A 27,837-nucleotide genomic window follows, 5' to 3' on the forward strand; every position below is an offset into this window, starting at 1 on the left:
GCAATCTTCTTCCAATGCTGTGAGCGAAAAGTTTTACCTAAAAACATTTTTTTTTCAACATAAAACAAAATAATAAGTGCGATGTGATCTTCAACTCGATCTCCATTGCACATTTTTTAATCTCAAACGTTTCGGTATAAACGGGACTGCAAATTTACACTACTATTATGACGTTTGTATGTTATGAATATTCATTAGTATAACCAAATACGCGCGCTTTCAGAGTAAGTACGCATGCATGATAATGAGAGCCGCTTACATGCATTTCATTGATAATCACGATGGCTGCTCGGGTGGAAAAGAGCGGAGAGGTAACTTGTTTTTCGATTTATTTTACATTTATGTATTGATGTTGATAAGAAATGGAATAGGTGGATACTATAATGTATTAACATTATCTTTGAAATATTTTCATCACTTGATTATTTGTGTTAAAGGTGAAATTTGATGATGCCGGGTGTTCTTTTTAGTGGTCTCTGCGTTTGTCATGTTCTTCCGCTCTTGGAAGAGGTTGTGTGTGTGTGTGTGTGTGATTATATACACGTTGTATGAATGCATGCCGGCTGGTTTCCAAATGTGCGCCAGCCTTTATGTCGATTGCACATGGTGGAAAATTTCCATTTGGCCAGAGGGAAAATATCGTAGATTTGCACTTTCAGCATCAATCATATCAAAATTATCAATGATTTAATAAAAAGGCGAATGTATGATAATAAATTTGACTATTTCATGTTCATGGCATATGCTCATTCATTATCATGATTATGTAAGATTTCTTGTTCTCGAGATTATGCCTCGATCTAGACCTTTAATGGGCTTCAAATTCAATTTCAAACTCCTTGCTTGTAAAGTCAAACGATTTGAAGCGGATATGATTCATGAATATTTTATTTTTCATGAAAAATGATTTTGATCAGGTTTAACTTTAACGTTACTTTGTCTTCTACTACACAAAACCATGAAAACAGCTTCTCAACTTGAGTATGATGGGGTGTCCAAACTTCGCGCACTTTTCAAAAATATTCATCAGGCTTGATTTTGTCCACATATCATTCATAATACAAATCATTCATAATTTATACAAAACCAATTCAAGAAATAGTAACCACATTGACGGCAAGATCGTAAACTATAAAATCATGGACGAAAATGTAAAGTAGGTCACGGGGTTTCGCCGGTATCGCGATCTCAAAATTCTATTCCGATCGGCGAATGCGGGCTGTGCTGGAAAACCGTTCAGAAAAAGTGTTACCTAACTTCACGCACCAACGCTTTTGTGGAGATTCAAACAAAGACTCAAGCTCAAAAAGTGAAATATTTATATCAGATTGATGGCAAAATGCTATGGAATCGGTTAGTACCACATTTAACTCACATTTTTTATGATTTCTGCTTGTAAAATGGTGATATCGTGATGCTTGTTGCTTTCTTCAAAACGGGCGCTAACGGTGACAAATTTGCCGATCTTTTGCCAATATTTTCATGAAAGCTGGACTAATCCTAAAGAAACTTTCAGCGAAGGGTAATTTTAGGTCGCTTTTCACATTGATGATGTCAGATTTTAAGGATATTGGCTAGTTTTGGAGATAATGACCGTCCGCGAAGTTTGGACACGCGCGAAGTTTGGACTCACTGCCATACATGCAATTTTGGGTCTTATTTTCAACACTTTTAATAATAGCTCGATCAAGCATCTTTTATATATTGTGAAACTAAATAGTGTTATATTTGATAAATATGGTGATTTTGCATGAAAATTTAATCAGGTTTGAAATGAAGTTACTCACCTTGCGAATGAGATGTGATGATCCAACAATTACTAGGCCTTCATTATATAGAGCTTTCTGATCATTAAGATCTATTAACAGATCTAATCACTAAGTTTGAAAGACATTGTCAAACGGCTCAAGGGACCTTTTTTAAGAAAATGTAAAATATTACAGAGGGAGAGTGCTGTTATAAATTAGTATTAATCAAAACTTTTTTCACAAAGAATGAGTCTTTGATTAAAAAAGTAAATAAATTGGCCCAACCATCTCGAAACTCTCTTCATGTTAAATGTAAGATTAGAATGTCGAGTATGATTAATTCATATTGCCCCTTTTCAAAAAGCTCTAGGCCTAAAAGAAAGTAAAAAGTAAGGTTCAAGATCTGAATCATAAGTCAACTCAAATTCTATGGCATTATGTAGCATTTCAGACAAAAGAATTTGTTTGATTTTGATAAGTTTCTCATAATATTTTTGAGTTTGAATGCAATTGCCTGACATTTTTTAATACTGAGCAGATTGATGCAGAACCAACCCACATGACCCAGGCATCAGCCCCAAAGTTAGCCAAAATTTAATTAGGAGAGTCGAATAACATGAGATAGGTAATGGCAAAAAGTCAAGTTAAAAAAATGTTTTTGAATGCTTGGAATGATGGAAATTGAATAGATGACGTCCTACATGTAAGTGATAAAAAAGAAGGGTTCCCGAACGGAAAGAAGTAGGAATAAGGAGAAGAGTGTGAAAAAGAGAAATCTGGGCGATTTTAGTTGTAGATACTCTACAATTGAGAAAATAATATGACATCACCTGTCTGTCCCCCCCCCTCCATTTAAAATATCCTGGTGCCGTTCCTTTCAAAATTTGAAATCGTGATATTTGCATACATGTTCACTTGAAACCACTAGCTAGCTCATAAACACACAACACCACCACCATGATTCCATGAAACAGATGGATATTGAATTACAAAATTAAAAAAAAGAAAATCTTTCAATTGGCAAACGAGTACATAAAGATCTATGCTTGAAAATATTATGCTCAATGGTGCCCCCGGAAGCCTGTTGTGCTGGTAGTGGTACTATATGGACATGTATGCGATGTCAATAGCCCGGTTACAGTGCAACAGCATGAGTGATTTGATACTGTACATGTGATGAGCATTGTGCATCTTCTTGCGTTGCTGTGTGAGAGCACAAGTGTGTTGGAAGCTCCTTGGTCATTAGCATAGCTTGACATTTAGAAGTACATGTAGTGTAAGCTGTGTGCATATTGGAGATTCACTCCTCTGTGAGCGTGTACTATGTGATATACTGTACAGTATAATGCATGCATTGACTAAATACCCATCTTTCTTTTTTCAGCACTTTCAGAATCGTGAAATAAAAAGCTTTGCAAAATGCTTTTAATGCAATTTTTCATCATGAAAAACAAAAATTAGCTTGAAATATCTCAAGACTAATAGAATTTTAAAAAGATATGTAGGTATTTATTTTTAGAGAGTTTAGAACCAGTTCTGATGACGGTAGCTTACACAGTGGAAAAAATCAAATTACATTTCAATTTCATTTATTCTTTGTGTAGAATTCTTTGCAAATGTCTATGCAAATGTTTCTGTAGCTGTGGATAGCAATAGTGCATACACATCCTGTTTTTGTGGTTGAAAGAATTTTGACTCAGTGTTGCGCATTACAGAAAGGAAATAACTGCTTTAGTGCTTTAAAAAGATAGCTATGTAATGTTTCCTCTCTAATGGGGGTACAATAATAATGGAAAAATACTGTGGGAGAAATGTTAACCTTATAAAAAACAACTACTTAAGTTATACTTATTAGCAGAAACAAGAGACCGAGCTAATGAATCGGTATTCGGCAACTTTAGAGCATTTCATCACAGAGAAACCCAAAGAAGTGTATTTTTATTGATATTCCAGATATTCATTGGGCTTTAAAAACAGTGGGAAAGTCAGAAAGTTGATTTGAAAGATGCATCTATGCACCTTTATGTAGGTAGCCTGCCAGTCCTGCTAATGACGCTTTTCTAATTTCATTTAAGATAATTTTGATTCTATGAATCACCATGCTTTTTGAAAAGAGGGTGGGAAGGGTTATCACCTTTTTAATAGGCCCTACATGTATTACAGGATTCCCCCCCCCCCCCAAAAAAAAAAAGAATAGATGAAATGAAACGAAATGCAATTTAAAATAAAATATAAGAACAAAATATGAAATAAAATTTGAAATGAAATGAAATAGAATTTACGATATAATATAAGATAACAAAGTATAAATGAAATAAAGTAATGAATTGAATCATATTAAATCAAATGAAATCAAAATTATTTGATAATAAAGATAGTGAATTGTGCTCTTGTACAACAGGGATTTGTCATTTGTGAGATAACGTTTCTGGCCTCTTAACACAGTACATGTACATGTACACCATCATTTTACAATGATGGTGTGTAAAAAATTTGCATGCAGAGTTAATGGTTGTCTTCCAATTTAATTTATTTGACAAGCCATTGTGTTTTATAGCAAGGTAGGATCGTGGTTCTTGTTTGAATAGTGACAAGAATAGGGTTATTTATCAGTCAATAAGTCCATGTATGGTATTTACTTTTCCTGTAAGCCCTATTAAACCAAGTGAGTTTAAAAGGCTAATGGTTTGATATAGTAGAGTTTGAAGTCCATTGATTGACTTTGATATCAGATGTACGCACATGTTCAGTACATGTATACACATTAAACTCTGTGACCTGGTCATATTAAACTGTAATTCAAGACAAATTATCACTTGGGTGTGTGGGTGCTACAAATTGAGATGCAGTGCAGAATTCTCAAAAAATGAAATTTTTAGAAAAAGAAATCTGCTTATTTTGCACTCTTTTTCGGCCAGATATTTGTTATCTCATCAATATCTACCACTTAATTCTAAGAAGTTGTAAAGAAAACATGTAAAGAAAGAAAATTGTTCAAATCTCTTAATTGGCAATGCTATTTAAATCATTATTCCATGCAAATTGCAGATTTTTTAATTTCTTCAAAGTTCTTTTGAAAATTAATTCTCTTTATTTCTTGTACCTGGAATTTTTCAACTGAATAATGCTCCATACATGTAATTTAGAGTAAAAATAATTTCAAAATTCAAATACTGACTTTGTGGGACCAAGGACCCTTGGTGAGACAGATATTGCACTGATGTGACTTTGCTTTGACCTTTCTTTTACTGGAATTGATAGCCCCTGTCCTGTTTTGGAGCTGAAATATTTCATAAAATCTGCATGGAAGTCAATTTTACAGTACGCATTTTGACCTACATGTACTGTACACATCTCTTAGTATGTTTTATGAACCTTTCTTCCAATAAAGATTTGATGGATACATATACATGTAGGCCTTATTTGTTATCAAGAGGTATACATGTATCTTTAAACCACAGTATAGTATAATTTAACATTGAATTGTGGATTACACTTCAAAAATGTCTTCCATATTTGGATTGTATTTTATTTTGGTGTTGGTTCTGTGAGGTTGTTCCCAGAAACCATGACACTCACCCTATAAAAACCCAGCTTTTAAGACTTGAATCTTCAGCTCAAAAGAATAGGTTTACCTTTTTAATTTGTAAGGTGTGGCTACATTGGGATTAAAAATGCAGACCCAATTTTAATTGCTCAATTCATCTTGGGATTTATTCAGGCACTAATTCGCAGACAAGTAATCCTAATCTACATGAACTCCTCAATATCTTCTATTAATGAAGGATCATGCCTATTCATAAGGGTTTGTGATAGTTTGCAAACATGAAAGAGCTGTTCTGATTGGTTTTTGCTGGGGTTTTGACAAAAAGGGGTCATGCAACAGTGATTTTGATTGGCTTTTGGTAGCATACAATTGATCTTAGGGCCCTAATCTTTTGTATGGGTGCATGTTTTATCTTCTGGTCTGAATGAAAGGCTTTAGACTTTTTGAGACAAATCAGACAATGTCATTTGCTGAATTGCATTGAGCTTCTAAGTCTGTTGAAGCTCCAACTTCAAGACTTTAGATTTGTATTCCATTCCAAATTGAAAAGGGTATCTGCTTGCGTGATTGAATTGTACTTGCTCTTTGGAAATGTCACAATCACAATATAATAAGTATTCTAGAGATTGTATGAAGTGTAATATGTGTACAGTACAGGAGGATTCTGCCTACATATGCAGTTTGTGAGATTAATTGTATTCTCTGATCAAGTATTTGATGATTCCTCATTTTTTGTGTCTCATTACAGATGCTTGTATTTTGTCCATTAATGGTTGTGCCAAATCTCTAGATTTCATTGGAATTGACATTTACCTCTCTTTTCTTGAATGAATTAATGGTTAAAAGAAAAAGAAGAGAGGAGAAAATAAAGAACAAAAATGCAGGGGGTGTATTCCTTTTGCCTTTTTTTATTTTAGGGTTTGAACTTTGATTGATTTTTGTAAGAGATCAGATCAAATATAAGGTCAGAGGAGGGGTGCTAAATTGTGTTTCATGTTTCTGAGCGAGATGCTAATTGACAATGACTACTTGGAATAGACGGTAGCGTGTGATCTGACCTGCATAACAGGCATGTCCACACTTCCTGGAATGTACGTTTCTTCATGTAGTCTTTTTTTGGGGGGGTGGTATATTGCTTTTTTTAGGTCCTTGACATACCATAGAAAGCCCTTAGTCTAATTGAGCACACCATCTAAAATATTCAATGCGTAAATGTTTAGCAAATTTCCTGCATTTTCACCTTTGACCCTTTTAAGTGTTTTAGGACCAGTGATAGAAAGGCAAAAGTGTACTGACTTCTTGTGGAGTATTCAAGCTTGTGAGGCATGACACTAAGTACATGAGCTATTTCTGGTGAACTCTGGATATTGATAGCAATATGAGAAAATGGAAAGAAAAAAATCTCCATGATAATCAGACAGTACAATTATTTAAAATGAAGATATGTATAAAGAAAAAACTGGAATTGAACTTGAGTGAGTCTGAACAATTTAGCATGACCTGTCTATCACCCCAATGACTCAAAATCCCCCTTCTTCCCTTGCTAACAACTGCCACCTCAACCGACCAATCAGAGCCTCTCCCTGTTCCCTTGTTAATAACCACCTCCTGTAATCGACCAATCACAAGCCAGGAACAATAGGAAGTTCAATTAAAGATTTTCCATGAGTAAGCATCCCCCCATGAAGAGTATGTAACGATGTGCCTTACTTTCTTTGGTGGGGTTCACTGTGTAAGGAGTTGATTTGGGGGCAGCTTGGAGGGAGTTCTTGGTCAAGTTTTGTGGAAAAATCAAGCTCAAATATGAGCACCAAGAAGGAAAAAGTAAGTAGTTTTTGAAATTTAGGATTTTTTTATATACAGGCTTACTACTTTTTAAAAAATGAAAGTAAGAATTCTTCATTTTTCTACAATTCTTAAAAAAGAGCCCATTCTTGAGGAATTCCCTTTTTAACACAGGCCATCCTAAATTAGTTTTGATTTAAATCTCAAATGAATTTATGTCTCTTTTGATGGTGACTTTGCACTGTGAAATGAAGTATTTTCTATCCATTGCCAAATCAATGTTGATATTCAGATCACGCAACTTCCTCTTTATTTCACAGTACGATATCTGTATAATTTTGTACAATGTGTGATGCTGCTGCTGTATGTGAGGTGCTGAACAGTTTTTAAAAATCCTGCCCCCCCATTTATTGCCTAAATGTAGCACAGTAGCAACCAACTTCAAATTTACAATTTTACTTGTATCTGAAACTGTAGGCCTATAGTAGCCTACTTGGTGATTTTTAGAACAAGGGGATTAATTAATCTGCAAAAGGCTGCAATGCCCCTTTAGATATCAATACTGGTTGGTTGTTTTATAATTTGGAAGGGTTTCTGACATTCATTTGTGTACTGTACTTCAGCTTTGTGAAAAGGTTTTACTGTACATTCTGAAGCCACATGGTCTTTGGGATACGCCCACCAGCTAATCTCTAGCCATGAGCCCAGGGTTGTTGTTTGTTCCACATATCTTCCATTATCTGCTTCCTATTGTTAAGTAGTCTGACTTCAAGCCAAAGATTATCCTTTCTGTCTCACTGATTTTTTCCATTCCAATTCCATGTTAATTTTGATTGGAATGCTGTTGATTTTCCCTAAAATCTGTAACTGCATTTACAATACACAGTGTAGGCCTACATTGGTTGTGGAAGAAGACTATCTTCTAAAATATTCTGTTGAAAAAAAACAAATATTTCCTGCCCCATTTTATGAATATATGAAGAGGCTACCTGGGATTGAGACTATTTCATTGTTGATGAACAAATAGAAAGGCATGCTGTGCAAAGTTCGAGCATTGTATCTTCTTACATACTGGCAAAATCTCTTTCTCCCCAAAACCTTTGTACTGTACTGATGAATAAGGATGAAAGATTAGCTTGCAGAGGTGTAGTACATGTATTATCATGCATGAGAGTACAGCTGAGAGGGGGAATCCACTTCATGAATTGATGAATATGATTGTATGGTTTTGTGAAATCAGCAAAATTGCAAAAAAATCCTTAAAAAAAAGAGAAACAGGACAAATGAAGCCAAATTGCTGATTTCACTGAATAATTGAACATGTAGATTGTGATGTTGAAATGGTAGATGTTTGGGGTCATTCTCAATATTTTTTTCATGTCAACCATCTTTCGCCCACAGACGTTTCCTAATCTGAATTAGCAAGCCGATAACCAATATTGCGTTTTTCAACTTTTAATAAATTAAGTAATGTTACAGATTTTACAGTCTAATTTGCATTATCACTGGCCGCCAAGCACAGAAGCGGTGCAGTGGCTATCCATTAATGCTATTGTCCCGACTCCCAACAAAATATCAGATAGACCCTGAGAGGTTGCAAGGCTACCTACAGGCTAAAAAGATATACAGGGTAATAAATTGTTTTTTCCTGTATCTCTCTCTCTCTGAGAGTGATATTGAATTCAAGCTTTTGCTCAAGTTGTACTACCAGCTTTGTCAAATCCAATTCTCAAACCTTGACCCGAAAATGAATCGTCTCGAATGGCAATCAGAGCAATCTGAATTCACGATGGTGTCATGTTGGAATGACAGCTCTCTGTCTTCTTCAAAGTGTTGAAGAGGATTCTATCTTCTAAAGTGGCTATGGCTCAATTCAAAATGTCATGTATTTTATTTATTTTGTTTTCTCTCTTTTGACAGGGCCGTGGCGAAAGCTACCGTGTTGCTGTTCAGACGGAGGTCCCTGACGATGGCCGCAATGCATCTGGCCACCCCAAGAAGGGGAAGAAACAAAAGAAGAAGGATTTGGAGGAGCTCAAGAAGGAAATGGAATTTGTAAGTACAGTTCAACCTTTCAAATCCACCATCTGTACATACCTGTACAGCTTATGCAATTTCATAAGTTACGTGACCACCCAACCCCCCCGCCCTCCAAAAAGATGAATGAATGAATAAATAAATAAATTAAATTAAAAAGAAACAAAACTCTCAGGATATAATGAGTTGCATTGAATCCCCCCCCCCAAAAAAAAAAAAAATCCTACAAACTGTACCTTTGAATGTGCACTTTTATCTTCAGTTGTAAAACATGTTTCAGAATGCACTGTATTCTGTGTGCTTTACTGCCTAAAGCATGCTAAGTAATCAGAGTATCAACGCAAAAAAATTCATACATGCACATGATTAGAAGAGGTTTAATAGCAATGAATATTTCCCTGTATGATGATACTGTTCAAGTACATGCAAAAGAAGCCACTGATCCTAAAATTAGTGACACATGATTAGTCTTGTCTTGCTGTATAAAAGGATCCAAGAAAAAAGAACAGGCGTGATTTGGAAGACTTGAAACAAGAAGTTGAGATGGTAAGAAGAAGAGATTGCTCGAGTTACTGCTTTGCCTGTTGCAGTCATTTCAAGTTGACAAAAGTTACTTTTATATGATAATTCCTGGTTTGAAGGTTCAATTTTCATATTATTTTCCTGCTATTGATGTTTTCCTTGATATTGAAGTTTCAGATATAAACTGGATTGTAAGATCCTTATTGGACTTTACATGTTTGAAGACCGATTGGACACCCCATAGAAATTTGTTCCTTCTATGGGTTTTTGTGTCTGATTCAATTTTGAATTATGCTACATCATTTATCTTGTAATTCAAACTAAACCGAGTTCCTTTTGCTTTTGCCTCTATTATCATGTTTTCTTTTACTAACTAACCATTTAGCCTTCCTTTACATGTTCAATGTTGACAGTTTAAAAATTAGGGTTTCCCCTTGGGGCAAGCTTTACCAAAAATTAATGTCATGCATAAATTAAGTTTTCTTATTTATTTGAAAGGTGTTTTTTTTTTACATCCAATACCAGTGCAGGAAATACATGAGGGCAACAGATGATTTCGCCCTTGGGGTTGATCATTCTTTTATGAGAAGATCTGTCATAAACAATATTCAAGAGTATGGCAGAATGATATTTGCATAAATTAAGGTCTGCTGCATAAATAATTGTTGCCTCTAAAATTTAGTCCTTTAAAATGAAATAAATAGCCCCCAGAATTCTGCAATCGTCCCGATGTCGAGAAAGAGATAGAGTAGCCCCTAAAGAATAAAAATTTCTTCCTATCCTGTCCAAAATATTCTATTTAGATTATTTTGCTTTTCTTATTAAATTTATTACAAAAAAAAGGCAATTTTCAATGCGGATCTTGCACCCTCCCCCAATAAATTAAAAATTAAAAATGAATAAAGATAATATTGTGCAAGCTAGATAACATTTTTATTTTAATGAAAAGGGCTTGACCTGGACTCCAGAGTTGTCGTTCCACTATTTATTGATTGAAAAGTTGAATGTAAAACTCATGAATTTGAAATCAGCCCTCTCCCCAATTGAAATTGTTCCAAAATCCCAAAACAGAAAATTGAATTTGATTATACCTTGGTGTCTTTGGCTAGCCATTCATGTACTTTTGCCACTCTTCACCCAGTTGTTCCAAATACAATTCCATTATTAATATAGGATGTTGCTGAGCAATATCAGTGGAGATGAAAATATTAAGACAGCAGCTATCAGACAGACTACAGAAAACAATGTAAAGATATGTATTTTTTCAGGGGTTGATTACACGACATGAATCATTCTTTATCTTTTCTTTTCATCATCCTTCCTCTTTTTAGTTATCTCCTATTTGTTCACTACGTTTTTGCTTCCAATGATTTGCCCCTCTTATATGTACTAATGAAACGCTGTTGATTGATGGATAATTATTTCTTTTTCCCCAAGATCTGAGCCCTTATGTTTCCATGACCTCTTCTTAATTATTAATGTCTTCATTATTTTTTTTGTTGTAGGATGATCACAAGATCCCCATGGATGACCTGATTGCACGTTTGAAATCCAACATCAACCGAGTAAGTTCAATCTTTGTAATTATGTACCAGAAAGTTAATGACATAGAATTGGGTGCGAAGTTGCCCCCAAAAGCCCTTAAAAACTTAATAGAATCCCAAGAAATTCTTATTGGGTTCAATGTTAACTGTGACACAATGTAGCAGATCTAGGCTCTTGGGCCTGTATGTAAGGTTAGCGTAGATAGTTGCTGCAAACTGGTTTCGTGTGAAAGCCTTTAAAATTATTTTCAATTTTCACCATGTCATGGATGATCTATGTGATCTGGTACATTGGGAAGTGGAACCTAAATCCTGAAATATAAGAATAATGATCACTTTGACGATATCCAACACAGATAGGCACATGTGGGACAGTGATATTTCTATAAATGTTGCATATTATCATTATTATTATATTTGTTCCATTATCCAGGGTTTGACTCAAGATCAGGCTGCAGCTGTCCTTGCTCGCGATGGACCCAATGCTTTGACCCCACCACCTAAGACCCCTGAATGGGTGAAGTTCTGCCAGCAGTTGTTTGGTGGTTTCGCTACTCTGTTGTGGATTGGATCTATCCTCTGTTTCTTGGCCTATGGTATCGAGGCCGGCACAAAGGATGAACCGAGCAGTGACAATGTAAGACATCAATTTCTTCCATAATTTTTCTTTGACATCGTTTATTTCAATTTAATTACAGTTAAATTCAATTAGCTTGTTGTACACTTGCAAATGAGAGGCTGACTGTCAAAATATACCATTGCACGACTTTAGGTGACGTCACAATACCATTTAATTCATTGCGCTCAGTAAAAAATTAGATTCAAGAGTCTGTCTGAAAATGCATGAATACAGCTCAGCAGTCTTTGAGGAGAAAGAAATAAGTAGGGTGGATGTCCACAAAAGTATAAATGCATGATAACCAGCCAAGTGTTCTTATAAAGTAGGAATATTCCTATTTTGGGGAGGGGGGGAAGGAGGGTGGAAGACAATTTACATTTAACCTATCTCAGTGCAATTTTGTTGTGTAGTATTGAATAGGAAATTTTAAAATGTTCCTATTTCTGGAAATTTCTTTGTAATATGTTCATATTTCTTGGCTTTCGGGGTTGACTGGTATGTGTTGATGATGATAGAAATGTTATCTCGATTGTTTTATTGATTGTCTTTCTGTTCTTGTTGCAGTTGTACCTGGGTATTGTGCTTGCTAGTGTGGTTATCATCACCGGATGTTTCTCCTACTATCAAGAAGCTAAGAGTTCTAAGATCATGGAATCCTTCAAGAACATGGTTCCACAGGTATGATCACTTCCTCCGTCCCATTAATGAACAGTGTTTCTAATAGTGTGTTTAGTGTGGTGCGCAATGGGTGATTTCAAGTTCAGTGTTGACCTTTTGGTGTTGGTGTTGGGTCAATTTTTACACGATTATAACACCAAAAATAAAATGAGGATGGTCCCAAAAAGTCGCTCACTAGTTGTTGAGATGTCAATAATGTGATCTGGATCAGTTTTACAAACTCTGAATAAGTTTTGGAGCTAGGGGAAGCAACCAAAATTTCAACACTAACACCAACACCAAGGCCACCACCGAACTTGAAATCACCCAATGTGGTATCACCATTTATTTTGAGCATTTTGATGGTGTGAATCAGTTTCGCATTGTCCACTATGTGAACACTATGGCCTGAATTCACAAAGGTGGTTTTGAAAACCCACAGTTGAGTCCATGGTTTATGCAGACTTCCTGTATAAATTGCGCTTATTTTACTGCGTATATTATTACTAGTATCTTATTCACGAGTCCAATGTTTTCAATTAATGAGTCCACTCTTCAAACAGTGGTCTCATGAATGAGATAGGATATCTAACTATGGTAACAGGCGTCAATTTGGCGCACTGAGACAAAAGCGTGCTTCAGCATTGGACATATATATGCGCGCTAAATTAAGTGTAATTTGTGATAGCATTTTCACCTGAGAAGTAAAGAATTCAAATTTTCCCTTTTGATTTACCAGTGATTAAAAAAATCACTGTCTCTCCATTAGCTAACACTGATTTTCTGTTTGTATCATAACAGGAAGCCCTTGTGTTGCGTGGTGGCGAATGGCACTCTATCAATGCTATTCACGTCGTTCGTGGTGACATCGTCGAAGTGAAGGGCGGAGACAGGATCCCAGCCGACATCAGAGTCATTGAATCCAAGTCATTCAAGGTAAGGGAGGCTTGATTGAAATCTTGTATGAGTTCTGAGGGTAGCAGAGTAAATAGCATTACAACTACAGGACTTCTACAAAACTAAAAATAAAAAGGTTTTGTTTTCTATTCATTAACTCTTCATGCAATGTCATATGGAATGTGTCTCAATAATCTTCATTGAATTTAAAAAAAGGTGGCAGCCCCCAAATGATTGTACACGGTATGTGCTACTGTGTATTATAATTATTCTTAGGCCACTTTCCTCCTCTCTTAAGACATGTCCCCCTCCGTTTTAAAAGACAACCACAAACAAATGAACAAAAAGAAAATCTTCCTCATTGGAACAATTATTTTTCACAGAAATATTATGGATATCTTTTTATTTTGTATTACATATATTTTTTTCTTCAGTCCCATATGCTTGTATTGATGTACCCATTTTCTTACTATTTAGGTTGACAACTCCTCCCTAACTGGAGAATCTGAGCCCCAATCTCGCAGCCCTGACTTCACAAGTGACAACCCTCTGGAAACCAGGAACATTGCTTTCTTCTCCACCAATGCCGTCGAAGGTAACATCCCCATATCACTCCTAGGTCCCATTTCATCATACCTTAAATCTGATTTGAACACCAAGTTGAGAAATTAGGTGGTTTTCTTCTCAAAACCAGTGTCAATGAGGTACTTCAGGGGACCGTTTCATCAACATTTTTGTCTGGCAAGTTGTCAGATCTGACATCTTTCCTTGATTCTGATTGGCTGAGAGGCACTGTTACTATAGTACCTGTCGAATAAAATGGAACTTGTCGGATAAAAAACGTCCAAATCCTTTTATGAAACGCTCCCCAGATGCCCTCTTTATTTGGTCATGTGCTTCGAACTTGTTTATTGTCTGAGCAAGTTAGACCACTTTTGATCAATTTCCAGGATATTTCAGAACTCCTGTTCTCTACATAGGAAAACAAGTAATGATTTTCATCAAGTCGAGTAAATTTCATAACCAATTACCACCTTTCATATAAAGATACTTGAATCAAAACATTCCAATGATATTACTCTTCATTGTTTCAATATGAAGCGCTTGTGGTGTCAGCACTGGACATAACACTGCTTATAATTTCTTGTTAATAAGAACTGCTCGTGATGTTTTCATCAACACTAATAACACCATTCATTGTTTCCTGTAAATAAGAACTGCTCGTGATGTTTTCATCAACACTAATAACACCATTCATTGTTTCCTGTTAATAGGTACTGCTCGTGGTGTTGTCATCAGCACCGGTGATAACACTGTCATGGGTCGCATTGCTAACCTTGCCTCTGGATTGGACGTCGGTGAGACACCCATCGCCAAGGAGATTGAGCATTTCATCCACATCATCACCGCCGTTGCCGTCTTCTTGGGCGTGTCTTTCTTCATCCTCTCATTCCCTCTTGGTTACAATTGGCTTGAAGCTTGCGTGTTCCTCATCGGTATCATCGTAGCTAACGTACCCGAGGGTCTCTTGGCTACCGTCACTGTAAGTTATTCTTCAAGGATTATGTTCTGAGTCAGGATCTGATTTAAGTTCTAGAGCCCGTAACACAAAGCTTAGCAATGATCGTAGAACTCATTTTCATGATTGATTTATTGTATGGACTATAATGTACAATCAATCCCTTATCAGGAATAATAACTGAAGTTTTTTTCTTCACCATTAATGCATGGGGGGGGGGTAGGAAAATAAACATAAGAAACAAACTATGTAAAAATATTTTGGTATGTTCAGCTTCCCATAATTTTAGCATAGAGGTAAACCATGGTTTAGGTTAAAGTTCAGAATGTAGACCAAAGTGATTGTTTTACTTCAATCAGGATGTAACACATTTTCTCTAACAGCTAATGCTGTAATCATTACAACCTTCAGGTCAAGACAGAAATCACCAGACAGTTTAAAGCTGATTGGTCACTTAACAGTCAAAAGCGTCCATATGGGGGCTTGAGACTATATGCTATGGAGGGAAATTGATCAACTCCGCACTTTTTTACGAAGCATGTGATGATTTTCTCTCATAAAATGGCTCTCTCTGCTCCTGTCCTTAGGGACTGGATGGGTAACCCCCTTTCTCATCCATACAGCTGTAGTACACATACATAATTGAAATCCTGTTTGGATGTTGTTCCAATCACTTGTACTTTATTTTTGAAGGGACAAAATGATTTCTGGATGCAATTTTGTTCAGGGCTGCATTGTACATTATCTAGGGACAGGTACCAAATAGGACCTTCGATGTTGAATTATTGTTCGCCAACGTCTTTATAAGTCCATTGTATTTGTTCCCACCCGCAGGTGTGTCTGACTTTGACTGCCAAGCGTATGGCCAGCAAGAACTGCCTTGTGAAGAATCTGGAGGCTGTAGAAACCCTTGGTAGTACCTCAACCATCTGCTCAGATAAGACTGGTACCCTGACACAGAACAGGATGACCGTTGCCCACATGTGGTTTGACAACACCATTGTAGAGGCCGACACCACGGAAGACCAAAGTGGTAAGAATTGATTACAATCTCCTCTCATTTCTTTCAACAGACAGTCTTTCTCATAGTTAGAAAAATAAATCTAGGATCACGAAAAAAGCTCCAGATAAAAAAAAATGTGTGGGACATATATTTTTGTCAGTGGCCATATAGTCCTCTCATTGGTGAATAAAATAGAAGTTTGGCCTTGTCTTCTTACAACCATTTGTAAATGCTCATGACAGTTTTACAAATGCGAGCAACTGTCTGGAGAAAATAATTAACCATGAACTTGTGGACATGTTCAGTCTTCCTTGCACCAAGATAAACTGCTTGTGGCCAGATTGCCCTTCAAAGTGACCAGCAAAGGCAGAGTTTTATACTTACATTTCTTTTTCTTTGTTCATGTCATTTTTATAGGGCTGTACAATCTGAGAGCAGTAAATTTACATGTGATTTGATCAATTTTTTTTGTCAGGTGGTCAATTCGACAAGTCATCACCGACCTGGATGGCCCTTGCTCGCATCGCTTGTCTCTGTAACCGATCCGAGTTCAAGGCTGGACAAGAAAATGTACCCATTCTGAAGCGGTAAGTCAGTTTCAAGATTCTTTGTTTTTTCCTTCATTTGCTAAACACGAGATTTCATAAAAAGCAATGTCATAATTCAGCGTCTTTATTCCTCTGACATGCTTTCTTCAAGCCATGAACTACTCAAGCCATGATATTTTAGAATGTTAAATTGAACTGTTGAAAAAGACTACTCACTTCAAGGAGGTCCTACATGTACACTGTAGAAGGTCATATGTACATATTTTATTGAATGCTACAAAATTCCAAATTTCTTATGAAAGATCATGAATTGAATTAAATATATCCTTATTTATGTTGGTAGTTTCACATTTGCACTTTATGTATTTTGATCAATATCCGTGTGTGTGAGATAATCAGAGCTTTTCATGAAGTATGTGCAGTTATTGGCATTTGCTGTTTATAAAATGTCTTAAATCATTTGACTTTGAAAGAAAAACAACGAAAGATTATGGTTTTCTCTTATTCTGGGCAGCAGAGTTTAGTTACAGCTTGTCTAATATTTCCACATAGCCTACTGGAGGCTCTTCAATATTTGTTTTGTTACAAAGTAATAATTCATGTCCATGCAGTATATTTGATGATTATGCAACATTTGACCTTTGACAGAGATACAACTGGAGACGCCTCTGAATCTGCCCTGGTAAAGTGCGTTGAACTTTGTATGTTCAATGTGACAGAATACCGTAAGAAGAACAAGAAAGTCTGCGAGATTCCTTTCAACTCCACCAACAAATACCAGGTATGAATGAATACCCTCTGCTTTGTTGTTCTACCATTTTTTTAAGGGGTGAACTGTGTGTGATCTCTCATTGACTATACATGTATGTTATAAATACAGTCTTCAAATATACATTTTCAGATATCTACTAATATTACAGACAATGAATTGACCTGTAATTGTATTTGTATAGAGAAACTAAAATGTTTTTACAGGAAAAGTAGTTGTTTTGCTACGTGGTAACATAATTATTGTGGTATAAATGTATTGAGTAGTTAATTAACATGTTATCATTCAAGTGGGTCTATATTACTAGACTACACTAGCATTATGGGTCAGGAAACTGGCCAGGTATGAATAGCTGAAGACTCAATATGGCGCTATTGGTTTGTATCTGCTTTAATGTTTCTATTTCTGGAATGGTATTTCCTGTTGGAACTCGGTAGGGAAGCTCTTTGTGTGATAATTACCAATTACATGGGAAACATGGAACTTCTAAGTTAATCAGGCATAGTTGGTCCCAGGTTATATGGTTGAATAAAAGTTGAAAAAAAAAATGCAAATAGCTCTTGTTTTAAACATCAAATTCCATGTACAAACTGTAGTATGATAGAGAAATTGTAAATTGTGAAAATCTTAGGAAAACAAAAGTTTCAATTATAAAAATGCTCTGCAATATGTAGTTCATTATTATCATCAATCATCACCATCACAATTATTTTCATTATGACTATTTTGGCTGTCATTGTTTTTGTTATTTTGATAGGTGTCCATCCATGAGGCTGATGGTGATGACCGTAACCTCCTGGTCATGAAGGGTGCCCCCGAACGTATCTTGGACCGTTGTACAACAATCCTCATCAATGGCAAAGAAGAGCCGATGTCAGAAGAAATGCAGACTGCTTTCAACAATGCCTATCTTGAACTGGGAGGTCTCGGAGAACGTGTTCTCGGTATGTTCATAGTATGTACTAATACACATCTGCAAGGGCGTTAGTGAGAATTATACACTCACGATACCTATGAAACAGTTACAAGCTTGGACTGATTCAAAGGTGTTGAATGAGGGTAATTATTTCTAATACCAGAGCAAAATGATGTGTAGGATATGTCTTATGAGATAGTGATTTACTCCATGATTTCATAAACCATTCTCATTTAAAAACATGATGTGTCAATAGAACAAGTCATTACTAACAGTCATTAGGGTTTTTTTTCAATTAGCTAAGAAATTAAAATGACTGGTCATGTTATATATTTCTGCCAATCATTTGATTTTGAACCATATCACCATGAGGGGCATCAAGTGTTATACTTTGGTCTTGCAAAATTCTGTGACTCTTGAGAACTTGGTCTATTTCCTGACGGTTTTGTATTTCTTGGTATTTTGGAGCATGTGGTGGTCATTCATCTCAGAAATTCATCTTTACATTATACCATACCATGTAGGCCCAAGCATCTCTCATTTTACATTGATCCACAGAATCACTTTTAACCCTAAAAAGACTGGGGGGGGCTGATTCAGCCCCCCCCCTCGACATTTTTCGCGATAAATCCGCTGCGCAAAATTTTTTGACCGCGTCGCTTGCTGACTTTTTACTTTCAAGTCTCGCGCAACTTTTGAGACCAAAATTGTGACGCCCGGGTATGCGGTTCCAAAATTACGCAACATTTCGTAAGTGCATGCAGACCCAAAATTACTCAAAAACGTGAATTTGTGTACAAATCCAATGCAAATAGTGTTCTTAGCCAAAATTCATAAATGTTTCATTATTTTTCCTTTTACTGCTTAAAATCAATTGATTTTATCTTGTTTATGGTCAAAATAAAGTCCCCGACAATTTCCATTGAAAAAACAATAAAAAACAAAAAGTCGAAAAACAAAGAAATACATAAGAAATTTAGAAAACAATAGAATACATAAGAAAATAAATTTGATTTTGAAATTTTTTTAAAATCAATTTGATCAGATGCCTATCTAGAGTATGTGAAACAAAAATTAGCATTTCAGGGGCATTATTTTATTAATTAGAGCAAACTTATGTTTTTACGCATAAATTAGCATAATTAATGAGACATGAGATTTTTTGCCGAATTTGATGTTATAGTTTTGTAGATAATGCCATGGGTAATGCGTGTGCCAATTTTCGTCGCGATCGCGCGATCAACGGCCGAGATCATAAGGGGGGGCTGAATCAGCCCCCCCCCCCAGTCTTTTTAGGCGTCGAAATAGCCCAGTCTATTTAGGGTTAAAGAATTCTCTGTATCATATTCTCACTGTTGTACAGGTTTCTGTCACCTCTACCTGCCTGCTGACCAGTTCCCTCGTGGCTTTGCCTTCGATGCCGATGAAGTCAACTTCCCGTTGGAGAAACTCTGCTTCGTTGGTCTCATGTCTATGATTGATCCTCCACGTGCTGCTGTACCCGATGCCGTAGGAAAGTGCCGATCTGCAGGAATCAAGGTTGGTAGAGTATCTTGGTGGAGTGATGGTGATGACGGTAGTGATTAGGATGGTGATGATGGTGATGGTGGTGATGGTGATGGTAATGATGGTGTTGATGATATGGTGATGATAGTGATGGTGGTGATGGTGATGGTAATGATGTTGATGATATGGTGATGATGGTGATGATGGTGATGGTGGTGATGATGATGATGATGATGCTGATGATGATGATGATGGTGATGGTGATGGTGATGATGACGGTGGTGGTGGTGCTGGTGGTGGTGATGGTGATGATGACGGTGGTGGTGGAGGTGGTGGTGGTGGTGATGATCATGATGATGGTGATGATGATGATTAAGGAATAATTATGTGATGGTGATGATGCAAATGATGACGAGGAGGGGAGTCGCTTTGAAAAAAACACATCACATTTACGAAGGAAAGGATTGTGCTTTTGCAAATTTTCCAAAGTTTACGATGCATCTTTTTAATTGTAAATCTTCTGGACCAATTATAGTTTGACATTCATTTCTCAATTATCAGGTTATCATGGTTACTGGTGACCATCCCATCACAGCTAAGGCTATTGCCAAGGGTGTCGGAATCATCTCCGAAGGTAATGAGACTCGTGATGACATCGCTCAACGTCTTGGAATCCCCATCGATGAGGTCAACCCCAAGTAAGTGTCTGAAAAACAACTTTTGACAGTAGTGCTTTAATGCAGCACATAACCTGCTTTATTCAAATACAGTCAAACCTGTGTTAGTGGCCACCTGTCTATAGTGGCCACCTATAGTGACCACTAAAACCGATTCCCATGGAGGCAGATTGTGTGTATAAGAACCTGTCTATAGCAGCCACCTGTCTATAAAGGCCACATTTTGTGTTTCCCTTGGGTAGTCACCATAGACAGGTTTCACTGTATTCGGTTCTACAAACTAGAACAGTTTGATCACATTAGTTAACTGAATTACCCCCCCTACATACCTCAATGTGTTTGTATTTGCACTATGAATTTTTCGCTGTTTTTGCTGATATCACAAATGAATAGATGAGCTGTAAAAGTCTATCTTTATTTGCAGAACTTCACATGATATTGTTGAAGATAAAATCATAATGAAATTATTACTGTGATTGTATGTTTTTTTCTTTAAATACTTCTTGCAGGAAACAGTGTCAGCTTTTCATCTTTTCACTAGATGACTTTGTACCCAGTATAGCTATTGCACTTGTTCTTTTCCACATTTCGTAGTGTTTATCTGATGACTTGTCACAAGATTAATGATATTTAAATTTTTGTTGCTTCCATAGGGATGCTAAAGCCATTGTTGTCCACGGCTCTGAACTCAAAGACCTCGCTCGTGACGACCTTGATGCTATCCTGAGGGATCACCCCGAGATTGTCTTCGCCCGTACCTCGCCCCAGCAGAAACTGATCATCGTTGAAGGTTGCCAGCGTGCTGGTGCTATCGTAGCTGTGACCGGTGATGGTGTCAACGACTCACCTGCCCTGAAGAAGGCCGACATTGGTGTTGCTATGGGTATCGCTGGCAGTGACGTCAGCAAACAGGCTGCCGATATGATCTTGCTCGATGACAACTTTGCTTCTATCGTCACCGGTGTTGAAGAAGGTACTTTACCCTTTTTTTTGATCAGTTGATTCTATTGATACTTATAATGATGATGATGGTGGTAATGGAATTTGTGCAAGATGATGACCTATTGTTTTATGATCATGCATTTTTATATTGTGATCTAAGGTGAAACCCCCAAAGAAGAGCTTACATCCCAACTAGAAGGGGATGGGAAGAGAATGCAATATCAAATTTGGCTGCCAATTAGCAATGATTAGCAATTAGCAAAGGGGAACAGTGCTGGTGGTTTCATGTGGTACTTCCTTAAAAATACTGATTTTTAGCTTTAAAAGATACTGAAATGTTCTTGTTCAGGTTGGCATCTCTGGCTCTGAGCGGAGCCATAGTGGTCCCCCCATATTCATGCACTCACAAGATAATTATAACCACTATCCAACCAGGTGAAGTAAATGGATACACGTTGGAAAAGAATACCGTAATTGCTCGAGCACCTGATCAGGGAAGCCATGCTAAAGCCTGGATAAAAGTATGCAGAGTTTCAGAAACAGCACTATATGATGTATTTTCATAATCCCTATGTGAAACCTTTGCTTTCTTTTTATCTTCTCAGGTCGTCTGATCTTCGACAACTTGAAGAAGTCAATTGCCTACACTCTGACCAGTAACATCCCTGAAATCAGTCCCTTCCTCATCTTCATCTTGGCTTCTATCCCTCTACCATTGGGTGTCGTCACTATCCTCTGTATCGATCTTGGTACCGATCTGGTAAGTACAAACCCAACATGAAATCCAACATATTGGACTGACCCATTGGCAAACCTCCATACATGGAAGACAACACATTGGACCAACTAGTTTGCCAACCTCACGACATGAAAGGCAACATACTGATACGGGACTCACTAATTGGACGACCCCCCCCCCCCAATATGATATGGGACTAACCCATTTTTCTGACCACCCAAATCATTTTTAATTTGGAAGAAACCATCTCAATATTTACTCTATACTACTATGGAAAATGCCTTCAAATTTTTTGTGCAAAATCCTACCTATTTCTTTAGTGGAAGATGATGTTTAGCAACTTCTAATGCCACGTCATTTATTCTTCATTATTACCTTCAGGTCCCTGCCATCTCTCTTGCCTATGAAGAGGCCGAGTCTGACATCATGAAGCGTCGTCCCCGTGATCCTCAGAACGACAAACTGGTTAACGAGCGTCTCATCAGTGTATCTTACGGACAGATTGGTGAGCATACCTCTTAACTACTGAACTCATAATAGACTTGTTACTAGGCCTATCCAGGATGTTTGATGTGTAATATATTCTTGGTCTGGCAATGACATGCTGTTTAAAAAAGCCATTGAGTTGCCATTGGCTACCAGTAATATGAGAGTCTGACCCTGGCTTTGAGGTATACCAGGGCCTTGTAACATCAAGCTTGGGAATTGATCTTGGGGCTGGTTTTAATGGTTGATCATCCACATGAACTCAATCACATCTAGAAATCAACCCTACAATCGTTCAGCTTCTTATGATGTGTCCCATGTTTCAGAATTCAGTCCCGTGAAGCAATCCTTTTTCTTATAAATACAACTGCTCTCTGAACTTTCCTTACTGATCCTTGGAATCCCTCTATTTGTAATCACATTCCACTCGGCCCCTCAGGACAGTGTAAGATTTTAACCATGTTCCAACTGTATGTTATCTTCAGTTATGATCCAAGATCTGGAGAGAGTTTCATCTACATTTTTGGTGACAAGTTCTCAGATCTGTAATTTTCTTAGATTTTAATTGGCTGTGAAGCTCTGCACTATGGTAACCATCTTAAAAATCTTTTCAGATAAAATGTCTAACAACCCCTTTTATGAAATGCTCCCTGAGCCAATCATTTGCAAGGATTTCAGGAGCATATGTAATAGTTGTCAAAGTCTATATCTGTTCAAAGTTTTCTCATCTTAACTGTGTTCCAACTCAATATTTTCCTTAGGTATGATCCAAGCTTCTGCCGGTTTCTTTGCCTACTTCGTCATCATGGGTGAGAATGGATTCCTTCCCAATGATCTGGTCATGTTGCGTAGCAGGTGGGACGACAAGGCTGTACTCAACGTAGAGGACTCCTACGGTCAACAATGGGTGAGTAGCACTGGGAATGATGTATTGACATTGGGCTGAAGAGACATGGGACGGGAGGGTTTCATGAAGCACCTCATCAGTGATTTTTGACTGACGGACTTGTGAGCCAATCAGATCCAAGGATTTCTGTACCCTAAGATAGTTGTTTGTGAAAATCACTCATTATTTATTGGAATGTTCCCCTTGTATCTCAAAATGAGTTTGGACAAGGGGCCCGTTTCATAAAGGACTTGCAACTGTTGTAACTTTGCCATTATGGCAATTACCATGGCAACCTTGATTTTGATTGGCTGCTGTGCCCTGTCACCATGGTAGTTGCCATAATGGCAAAGTTACAACAGTTGCAAGTCCTTTATGAAACGGGCCCTAGAACTCAACAAAATGTCCACCAAGTGTTTGTGTTGTATGCATTAATGAACAAAAATATGTGCCTGTATTTGGAAAGGAGGGGTGGTCACATAATTGTTATAAATTAATGATGCTTATTTATGCCTGGAATCTAAAATGTTCTCTTACGCAGTTGGGGTCCTGAAACTCTTTGTGGGATTCTTTTAATATGTACTTAAAACATCAATTTTATTGTTAAAAATATGTAATTTATGTCGGATAATACTGTACATCTTCTTCATTATCAGTCTTTCTTTTCCTATTTAACAGGGTTTCAACCAGCGTAAGCAACTGGAGTACACCTGCCACACTGCTTTCTTTGTATCCATTGTGGTTGTACAATGGGCTGATGTCATCATCTGTAAGACTCGCCGCAACTCCCTCATCCACCAGGGAATGAAGTAAGTAAACCACCTCCCAGGGTGGTGTTTCGTAAAGTTATGCACAACTTGGGACACGACTGGAACATTTTCCTAGTGATAAGTCAGTTATATAGGGATGTATCATTTCGCAAAAGAGGGTCACCAGTCATTAAAGTTTATGAAATGGTCCCTGAGTCCGGAATATCATGAATACTTAATACAGAGCTGCTAACTGTTTGAAATGATATCGTATTCAAATTTTTACAGGAATGCAATTAAGAATTAGAAGTCGAAAAGTGGAAGAGAAAAGAGGGGCTTCTTTTATAGGAATACACTGTAAGAATTCAAAATCTAAAATAGTCATATGTAAACCACATTGTAGCTTGTCAAACAAAATGGTTGTGCCTTAGAGCTGCATGGAAAGGGTCTATAAATTATGATGAAAAAGTTATAGGATGGGTCATTTGAGAAAATACTGATTATGGAGGTTCAAACTACATGCACATACGAAGGTTTACAACAATCAAGTAACGTAAATTCTCAATGCAGTCTTAAAAAAGTCACTCCTTGTTATAGCTTCCTTGAAACGTATTTGTTATGGCAATTTGGCAATAATGTGATATCAATTTTTTTTGAAGTGCAGAAAGATGGTTTTGAAAAATTTGTGTGATAACAAATGTTTGTTTTCATCTCTTTTCAGCAACTGGGTCTTGAACTTTGGTCTGTTCTTCGAGACTGCTTTGGCCGCATTCCTCTCATACTGTCCTGGTCTTGAGAACGGTCTCCGTATGTACCCACTTAGGATCGGATGGTGGTTCGTCGCTATGCCATTCTCTCTTCTCATCTTCGTCTACGACGAGTGTCGTCGGTTCATCCTTCGTCATAACCCCGGTGGTTGGGTCGAAATGGAGACATACTACTGACTTCTTCAATCCCAATGCTCCTACCCCGTATCTGTATCCCCCTGTGATACTGTCACTCCTCCCCTCAAAGCTCCAACTAAGATCCCCGCCAAGCCGAAGCTAATCTCCAAGTCCCTCAGCAAGCCCAATTCTAATCAGGGCCCATCAACCGCTGCCCATTCAACAAACTTCCACCCGTATACTGCAAGTCAGCGATCATACCTCCATGCACACCGCCCTCTGCAGTCTCCGATCACTACAGTCCTTCTCCAATCACTACCCCCTCCTGAACTCCTTGCTCCCAAACCTGATCTCCCCTCTCACCCCGTCAAGGAAGATCGACTTGAAATGTCTGCTGCTCAATCTCTTATTCTCAAGTTCTTTGATAACCTCTGCAGACAAACTCAGCGTTGCCCCGGGAAGACGTTTTCTCGTATTCTCCACGGCACGCTAATCTTTTTACGATACCCAAGCTTCGTGAGGTTATGAAACGTCAAGCTCAGAGTATTTTATTCACAATACATTCAATTTTTTGTTGATGGTACTATTTTTTAAAACTTGAAATTTCTATTGTATATTGATTCAAATAACTAAAAATATGAAACTTATTGAAAAGTCGAGTATTCTATTTGAAATCTATATTAATTTAAAAATATTGATCTATGTATACTGCAACATGTATGCACCAAATGACAGTTAAATGTTTGAAAGGTCATTTGTCTGGTATGCATCTGGAAGTGAGAATGGGATATATTCTAAGGGTTATCAATGAGCTTGAGAGAAAGAAGAACTTCTACGAGGTAGTAGCGTTGGGTTCAGTGATCTTCATATCCTCCTAATTGGTGAATTATTCTGTGAAATTGTGATTTAGAAGCATTAACCTATAAAATGCAGGCTTAGTTTGCGTTGGTGTTCATTAATCATATATTAGTCAGTATTGACTTTTTAAAGTGAGGTACAAGGTTTCAAAATCACTTATCTTTTTGGTTGAAATGTTTGGATATAAGAAATTGAATAGTTTAGTATGTCAGCTGATGTATAATACTGCTGAATTCATGTATGTTTTGATTCATTAAATGTACAGGACATCTGAGTGGGTTGATGCGTAGATCATCCAAAACTGCATCCATGCCAGTTACAATGAGAACTTTTCAAACTTCAGTTTTGTTCATGAAATTTACATATTACTGCATACATGTCTGCAGTTAACTCAATGAAAAATACATTGTTTCAAATAATGGAGTAATTGCCATGAATTTGCTCTTGGTTTCCTGTACTTAATGATATTAATATAGACCCTCTGCCAAAATCAGTGATTTAATATCTCTCCTTTGTGAGTTGGATATTACCATTGGTTCACCTATGGTGCCATGATCCAACTTGGGCAATATATCTCTGCTAGGCTAGTCTATGTTTAATATTTAATCATTATTATACTTCACTGTTTTTGGTGTATTATGCTTTAACTGCCATAAAAACCTGTACCTCTAGGTCCCCAAGGAAAGAAAAAAGAAGTTTTTAATGTTTTACTTTTAAGAATTTATTTTAAAGCTTGTGAAAATTGTGATTGTCAAATGAATTTTGAGTGTTTTGGTTGTCCATGAATATTAAATTGGTTTTTATCATTCCCCTGAGCAATTTTGTTGATTTCTTTTTTTTTCCTTGTCAGAAGTTGATCAGTCTGTGATAATTTAGTTTGTGATTTTTTGAAGAATTAGATGAGTAGTGAGACGTGGATTAAAGTCTGGAGCGTTGCAAGGAACTTGCAGTCAATAACAAGTAATTTCAGGTTCCAAAATCAGTCAAGTCTTGCAATCAATCTCACATTTGCAATTGATCGCTGATGTACGTTTTGTATCAACAACAATAAATTGATCTGCGTTCTATTACTTGTAAATTTACAAGCAATACCGTATTTGCAATTGATCGCAAATCTGTTCTTGCAACACTCCCTGTGATAGTAAGGCAAGCCAAGAAAATGCAGTGAAAGAATAACTGAAGGAGTATTGTGACTGAAGAATGAGAGGTATGGTAATTATCCCAATAACCAGTTAAAAAATTCTAATAGCATTTCATAAAATGAGTGATTTTCCCCTTGTGTAAGCCGCTGAGATTCTTGCAGCAGATTGGCTTGGAGCATAATTTTCGGTGAAAATCATTGTAGAATTAGAGACAGTATGGTAATTATCCCAATATCAATTTAAAATGCTAATAGCATTTCAGATAACAAGTGATTTTACCGACTAAAAGCTACAAAGACTCTTGCAGCCGATTGGCTTGGAGCAAATTTGTCAGAAATATTTTATGAAATGCCGTAAAATGAGATTGGATAGTAGTTATCCCAATATCGGCAATCCTAATAGCATTTCATAAAACTGGTGATTTTCACCGACTATATGAGCTACTGAGATCCTTGCACCTGATAGGCTCAGAGCAAAATAGGCAATGAAAATCAGTTTCACGAAATGCTATGGGGTCTATTACTTATACCCTTTCTCCAATATTTGTGATCCGACTCTACTTTCAATATGGGAAACTGCCTCAGGCACCTTACCAAAAGTGGGCCATTCGTCTTTCATGCGGGGTCTTTCAACATTAATGTTCACATTTACCATAAACAAATGGAAATGTGAGAAAGGCACTGTGAAATGCGCATAATGCTTAGCCTGTATCGCCAGGGTCCTGTAACTAGAAGTTACAAGACAAATTGTCAGGATTCTCAGTGTTAGTTGGTTTTCCTGATTAAAAGATGCAGCTCTGACTTTTCGCAAGTCAAATCTTTTTGATCCATAGAAGTGTAATCAACTCGAAAATTGTG

The 27,837-nt window shown here is 37.0% G+C and overlaps 1 protein-coding gene across 5 annotated transcripts; it reads left to right on the plus strand.

Moving 5' to 3' along the window:
- The first annotated feature begins 203 nt into the window (after positions 1 to 203).
- On the plus strand, positions 204 to 26,653 carry LOC121420375 (sodium/potassium-transporting ATPase subunit alpha-3-like). 5 transcript variants are annotated; one of them, XM_041614978.1, is made up of 21 exons: positions 204 to 311; positions 9,001 to 9,135; positions 9,607 to 9,663; positions 11,145 to 11,204; positions 11,617 to 11,820; positions 12,367 to 12,480; positions 13,261 to 13,395; positions 13,834 to 13,951; positions 14,631 to 14,899; positions 15,710 to 15,908; positions 16,354 to 16,465; positions 17,075 to 17,207; positions 17,953 to 18,139; positions 19,475 to 19,650; positions 20,179 to 20,315; positions 20,948 to 21,267; positions 21,842 to 21,996; positions 22,357 to 22,480; positions 23,223 to 23,368; positions 24,026 to 24,156; positions 24,818 to 26,653. In XM_041614978.1, exons 1-21 carry the CDS (start codon positions 282 to 284, stop codon positions 25,038 to 25,040), a joined length of 3,165 nt encoding a protein of 1,054 aa, XP_041470912.1. In that variant the 5' UTR covers positions 204 to 281; the 3' UTR covers positions 25,041 to 26,653. The 5 variants fall into 5 exon arrangements, with proteins under 5 accessions (XP_041470912.1, XP_041470914.1, XP_041470916.1 ...); XM_041614979.1 differs by lacking the exon at positions 204 to 311 and adding an exon at positions 7,009 to 7,119; XM_041614980.1 differs by lacking the exon at positions 9,607 to 9,663.
- The last annotated feature ends 1,184 nt before the right edge of the window (positions 26,654 to 27,837 follow it).

This window comes from Lytechinus variegatus, chromosome 8 (assembly GCF_018143015.1).
Source record: "Lytechinus variegatus isolate NC3 chromosome 8, Lvar_3.0, whole genome shotgun sequence".
In the NCBI taxonomy this organism is placed as follows: domain Eukaryota; kingdom Metazoa; phylum Echinodermata; class Echinoidea; order Temnopleuroida; family Toxopneustidae; genus Lytechinus; species Lytechinus variegatus.